This window comes from Bos javanicus, chromosome 12 (genome assembly GCF_032452875.1).
Source record: "Bos javanicus breed banteng chromosome 12, ARS-OSU_banteng_1.0, whole genome shotgun sequence".
Taxonomy (NCBI): domain Eukaryota; kingdom Metazoa; phylum Chordata; class Mammalia; order Artiodactyla; family Bovidae; genus Bos; species Bos javanicus.
The window spans coordinates 85,735,120-85,741,481 of NC_083879.1; the positions used below are offsets into that span (position 1 = coordinate 85,735,120).

General features: G+C 56.5%; 1 protein-coding gene across 2 annotated transcripts in view; it reads right to left on the bottom strand.

The window, feature by feature from the left end:
* ANKRD10 (ankyrin repeat domain 10) overlaps positions 1-5,966 on the bottom strand; it is a 31,986-nt gene extending 26,020 nt beyond the window's left edge. Inside the window, exons 1-2 of one of the 2 annotated variants that reach the window (XM_061435385.1) lie at positions 5,597-5,966; positions 1,603-1,755 (exon numbers count right to left, since the gene is read on the bottom strand). In XM_061435385.1, the coding sequence (XP_061291369.1) occupies positions 1,603-1,755; positions 5,597-5,806 (363 nt within the window). In that variant the 5' untranslated portion in view covers positions 5,807-5,966. The remainder of the gene's footprint in view (positions 1-1,602; positions 1,756-5,596) is intronic. The other variant, XM_061435384.1, reaches the window with a different exon arrangement.
* Between the last annotated feature and the right edge of the window lie 396 nt (positions 5,967-6,362).

A 6,362-nucleotide genomic window follows, 5' to 3' on the forward strand; every position in this document is an offset into this window, starting at 1 on the left:
TTAGTAGTAACTAACATGCCAAAAGATTAAGACTAGAACATGAGTTAAAACAAAATTTATTAAGACTAGGTTCCAAAAATTATACGCACATGAAGAATAACAAAAACCTGGATTTAGTTTTGTATGTTTATGTGGGAAACGAGGAAAAACTGTCTACCTTGAGATGAGCCGACAGGAAGCCTACTGGGGCCTCAGGGGCGCGGGGTGCTGGTCACGGCAGTCCAGCCTGGCAGCCAAGCCTCAGAGGGGCCGAAGCTCCCCATGTGAGACCGCAGCCAGCCAAGGTCCCCCCAAGAGGGATGTCAGGACCCAGCAATACCCTCGTCTGTGAGAGGACTGGGGACGTGGAGCCAGGTGGGCCGTTTCAACACTAGAGGAGAGCTGCAAGGAGACTGGGATCTGGGGTCTGCCCTGGGAGCAGAACTGAGGAGGGCTTCTACACAGTACCATCCAGAGCAGCTCAGGGAAGGGGTCTCTGCAGAAAATACCGAGCTGCTATAAATCATTATATGAAAAGGGGGCTTCTGGGCTTAAAAATCTTTGAAACACAGCATTAGACGACTTCTTTAGAGCTCTCCAAATTAAATGTTATGTAACAACTTAATTAAAATAATCATGAAGAAGGTTCTACACTTAAAACTCTACATATATACTAAACAGTAATTACTGCTGTTCGCACTGTCCTATCTCACTGATAAGGAAGTTGAGTCACAGCCAAGAAAACAGCTTGCCCGAGGCCAGAGAGACAGGAGGCAGGGCGCGCCCTTTCCACCAGGAGGAAGGGGGAGGAGAATCCAGGAGCAGGAAGGAGACCGGTGGGGACAGGCGACGCCCAGCGCCACAACCACACACAGCTGCCCCCTGGGAACTCCTGAATCCTCGGACAAAGGCGACAAAGCACAGGAGGAGCCTGTGTTCCGAGAGAGGGTGGCGTGGAGGGTAACTGGTGAGCGGAGCAGCAAGAAATGGGCCCAAATCCAGGCTCTCCTCGTGGCCCTTCCTCTCTACCCAGTCGCACCCTCACTCCCCTTCCTCACTGACCCGAGTCAAACGACTGCTACACCACCTTTCCTCAATCTGGTGTCTAGGAGTCACTTTCTACTTGACCCCTGACTACCTCCCTCCATCTGGTCATCATCCCCACCTAGTACCTGGCGCGACGTAACTCAGATGGTGAACTGCCGAAGCTAACGCGCCTGCTGAAGCTATCGCAACCAGACGACTGTAGATGACTTCACAGCCACTCTTCTGCTGAACAGGTGTGTTCTCACAACCATCGGTGGGGATGAAGCTAAGGCAGCTGTGAGCAGGGGAGCCAGGAAACCTAGGCTCACGACCAGACTCCTTCCGCACCAGCTGTGACCTTGGGCAGCTCGCTTCATCACAGCGAGTCACACAACAGGTGAAAGCACTCTGAGCAGAAAGCATTGCTCCGTGAAGGCCAATTATCCACAAACAGTTTAATAAACTTAAGTTCCAGTTAGCCCACAGGTAAAGATCTTACACTCTAATTAAGGCCTCAATTTAAAACTCAACACCATGTAATTACAGCTGGAAGAAGAAAACAAAAACAAACCATGTCAATCACAGGCACTCCCTTACCGGTTTGTTAATGCTGGCTCCTGCTTGGATCAACCAGACGAGGCACTGAGGGTGTCCCCCGAAAGCGGCAATGTGGGCTGGGGTCTGTGCGTAACGGGTGGTGGAGACGTCCAGGGTGGCCCCCGCTCTCACCAACTGTATCAAGCATTCCAACTTGGCGAAGAGGGGATGAAAGAGGCACAAAAGTCAGTATACTAGTAACACTGCTCAATCTAAACTCTATGGTGGAGACAAGCGGTGTTTTGCTAAACTTTTTTCTGTTTAAGAAAGTAAGTCATGCCTCCCCAATATCACAAAATTTAAAAGGCTTATTTAAAAACACATTTTCCCTCTTCCTTGTAAAAAAGCTGGTACACAGGAATAGGAAGTCAAAATGATAGACACAATACAAATTTAAATGTTTTTTCTACAACTAACAAAACCAATATAATGTAAATCAACTATACTTCAATCTTTAAAAAAGCTCAAATCAGAAGAGACTAGATTGTGTATTCCAGGATTTTGATCAGAACTAAGCTTTGCCACTATCACGAACTATTCTAAAAAAGTTATGAACAGTTAAGAGTGATTAGTTGGATTTTCTGCGTCCTGCACAGGCCGCACTCAGGGCCAGCTCCAGATCTCAGGGAGAAGACAGTGCTGAGCAGGCGAGAGGGCAGCATTCATCTTGTCACAGTCTGTATAGAACCCCTCCCCCCATCCAGGAAAAAACTGGCTGAGCAGCACAGGTGAGCTCTGCCCAGGCAGGTGACTCAGACAGACAGATGGGCGGGAGTCAGGACGAGACTCTGCAGCCAGACACCAGTACCACACTAGCCTCTGGAGAAAGAGCCATCACACTCAAGGATTCAGCAAGTGCCTACGCTGTGCCCAGCACTGTGAGGGAAGGTCTGCTGTCCTCAGAGACTCCCACTGTTCCACCCAGCGTGTCCTCAGATCAAGGACGATCGCCTGTTTCTCCTTCCCATCAGATCGAGGACGATCGCCTGTTTCTCCTTCCCAAACACCATGCAGACTCAGTGGGGGAAAAAAATTGCTCACTGCCAGCAATTCTCCTCCAGAGGACAGACCTCAGGTGAGGAACGATCGGCTACCCCTGGGTCTCACCCCGTGTCTCTTATCCTCTTTCAGTAATTTCATTGTTTCCTTGCAAAAGACAGAGCACTGCCATCAACAATTTTGTGAGGATGAACTCGTAGTTGGTGGTACAGATTTAAAATATGGTTTGTCTTCAAGAAATCTGAATCTGAGAGTAAAGGCTGAAAAAGAGGTACTATTTTGGTATATTTTTATATATTGCTTTTATTAATGTACTGAGTGAAAAATGAAGGCCAGCAGTAGTGACACGATGAGCAGGTCTCAAAGCGACACAAATGAAGTGAGGATAAAAACCACTTGATATGCCCAAAGTGGTTCATCTTAGTATGAACTGAGAGGTCCCCGGACCTAAATTTGTTAACCACGGTTTGATGAAGGAAACCAGGTTTGGAATTTTGGAAAGATACTGTTCAGTAGGACACCTTGTAAAAACAAGGTGTAATCAGAGTTTTTAAATGTCTGGTTTAGTCCTCTGGGCGAGAACAAGCCTCATAAAATGGTTAGGTAATTAGTGCGCAGTTGGCACATTTCTAGGAACACAGATTGAGGGCTGAGAGTAGTTCACAACATGCTAAGCGTTCAGCTGGCTCTCGCACAGGCGGAGAACAATGAGGGCTCGGTGCAGGCTCGGTTGCATCTGACTCTTTCGCAGCTCCATGGACTACAGCCCGCCAGGCTCCCCTGCCCATGGGACTCCCCGGGCAAGAACACTGGAGTGGGCTGCCACTTTCTTCTCCAGGGAGAATTTCCCACCCAGGGATGGAACCCACGACTCCTGCATTGGCGGGAGGGGTGGGGTGGGTGGTTCTTTACCACTGAGCCGCCTGCAATGCCCTCAGAGTCATTCACAGCATGCTAAATGCTCAGCTGGCTCTTGCACAGGCAGAGAACAGTGAGGGCCTGCGTGTGCACCAAAGGAGGGAAGCTGCGGGCAGGGTGCGGGGAGGCAGGGCTGAGAATTCTCAGTCCAGAGTCCTGGCCTAACTTTTGCCCTAACAGCCTTTTCTCACGGCCCCTTCTGCATCGAAGACCCTACAGTGAGAGTAAAGACAACCAAAGGCACTAAAATAAAAGGCTCCAGTTACAACTTTTGGTCTCTGAGGGCCATCTACTACTTGGGGTCCAGTGTTACTACTCATGTTCTGTACAAGTAGAGACTTGGTGAATTCAGCTGGCTTCATTTTTATTACCAAATACACATGCATGAAATCCACCACTTCCATCATCATAGCCATCTTCCAGTTATGGCTATATTTAATTCCTAAAGATAGGGAAGTACCTGTGCCTTGGTAAATATTTCTAAATAGCCCTTTGTAAGGAGTCCTTAGGCACTTTACAGAATGTTTGGGATTGCCATGCTGTGTCCTTCTCAATCAGGGTAGGGAGGACCGGAATCAATAGGGGAACCTTTCCCCAAAAAACCTGCCTTGGCTATTACAAGGGTGGTGGCGGTACTGTTTAGTCCCTAAGTCGTGTCCGACCCTTTGGGACCCCATGGACCGTGGCCCACCAGGCTCCTCTGTCCACGGGATTTCCCAGACTAGAATACTGGAGGGAGTTGCCATTTCCTTCTCCAGGGGATCTTCTCAACCCGGGACGGAACCGTCTCCTGCACTGGCAGGCGAGTTCCTTGGAACACCTGGGAAGCCCGTTACCAGGGTGTCTCTTGCCCTCCCCCCGCCCCCCAAACACGAAGAAACCGAGAACCAAAGCTTTGAGAATTACCTAGTTTAACGTAAAAATGAAGCAAGACGCGCTCAGCAGGGAGATGGCTCCCGGGCTAATTGACCGGCTGGGGAAATCCACATTCCAGGCTGCAGGGAGACGCGCCGGAAGGCGCTTTTGTTCCTGTTTATTGACACTGATTTCCCCGAGGCCCGCGGGGTGTTGGGGGAATCTCAAGGCCCCGGACGACTACCCTCCTCGCCCCGCCGTCGTGACTCCCTCTCACTTCTCTCACTGAGATAAACCCGGCTTCGTTTTCCTGGGGGCCGGGAAGCTGCTTCCCAAAGTTCTCGCTGGGCTGTGACCGCAGCCGGTACAGGCAAGTCGTTGCGGCCGCTTCTGAGAAGCCTGAGGACGCCCCTGGACGAGCACTCCTCGGGTCGAGCCACCCAAGGACCGCGCGGACGGGGCACGCCGGTGCCCTCGCCCGCAGACGCCCATGGACAGAGGAGCCTGACAGGCCCAGTCCACGGGGTCGCAAGAGGCGGACACGACCGAGCGAGCACACCGACCCGCTCCGCCCAGTCCCGGGGCAACCGACGCGCCGCGGACCACGCAACCCGGGCAACACGCGGCCCGGAGCCCCCCAGAAGCGCCGAGCGCCGCGGCCGCCTGAGCCCGAAACCCTCCAACTCGGCCCTCGGGTGGCGGCCCCGCCTCGGGACCTGAGGGCGGCTCCCCCCGCGGGCGCGAGGAGGCCCGGCAGAGGCTCCGCGCGCTGAAGTTCCCCTCAGAGAGCCTTCCCTCGGAGACGCGCCCGCGCGCCGCCCTGAGAGCCTCCCCTCAGAGACGCTCGCGCCGGCGCGCCACTTAGCGCGCCGCGTCTCCACCAAGGGCGGCCCGGCCCTCAGCTCCGCCGGCTGCGAACGAACCTCGCCGCCTGGGCGGCGCCTCGGAGCGGCAGCCCGCGTCCGAAACTCGCGCCGCCGCACATGCGCCGCGCACGCCGGGCCCGTTTCCGCCGGCGCGCCCCGCGCGCCCCTCGGGGCCGCGGTCGCCCCCCGCGCCGCCGACCAAACGCCCCGGACCCTCGCGGCGCCGCCGCGGCCCCCCCGGTTCTGCCCCCGTCCCCGACACGCCCCGCGACCCCCGAGCCTCAGCCCCCGACCCCTTCTCCTCGGCCCCCGCAGCAAAGCCGCGGAAGATGGCGCCTTAAAGGGCCCGCGCCCACCTTGCCGAAGTGTGCGGCCCAGTGCACCGGCGTCCAGCCGTAGAAGGAGTCCTCGGCGGCCAGATGGGCGCGCGGCGTCTGCTGCAGCAGCGAGCAGAGCGCGGCCAGGTCCCCGTCGCGGCAGGCGCGGTGCAGCGGGAAGCGGAGCGACAGCAGCTCCTCGCTGGAGAAGCCCGCCTCCACACCCGCGCCCGCTCCCACCGCCGACATGGTCCGTCACGGAAGAGCGCGGACTGGCGAGCAGAGAAGACGCCTCACGGAGGACCCGAGGCCACCGCCGCCGTCCGAGCACAAAGGAGCGAAAGCAGCGCGGCCGCTGCGTCCCGCCTGCTGCCGAGCCGAGAGCGCACAGGGACGGGGCGGGGCGGGGGCGGGGGCGTGGCCTGCGGCGCCGGGCTGGAGGGCGGGGCCTGAAGCGTCGGGGGTGGGGCCAGGATCCCTGAGGCGAGGCGAGGCGAGGCGAGGCGGGGCGGGGCGGGGCGGGGCGGGGCGGGGCGGGGCTAGGCCCCTCCCGGTCCCTGCGGGCGGGTGCATCTCTGGCGTGCGTCTCCTGTCCAGACCTCAGGGCTGACGGTGTCTTGACCCCCTTAATGAAAATTTCCCGGAGCCGCAGGTTTGGGGTGCGGGCACAGTCCCCTGAGGCTACGGCCGCGCAGCTCTAATTCTCGCAGTGAAACAGGCGGTGCGTCCGTGGGGCCCCGAGAGCGGTTCCCGCGCTCTGGGTCCTGCTTCTCAGGTGGGCCGCACGCTTCCGAGAACCCAGGGC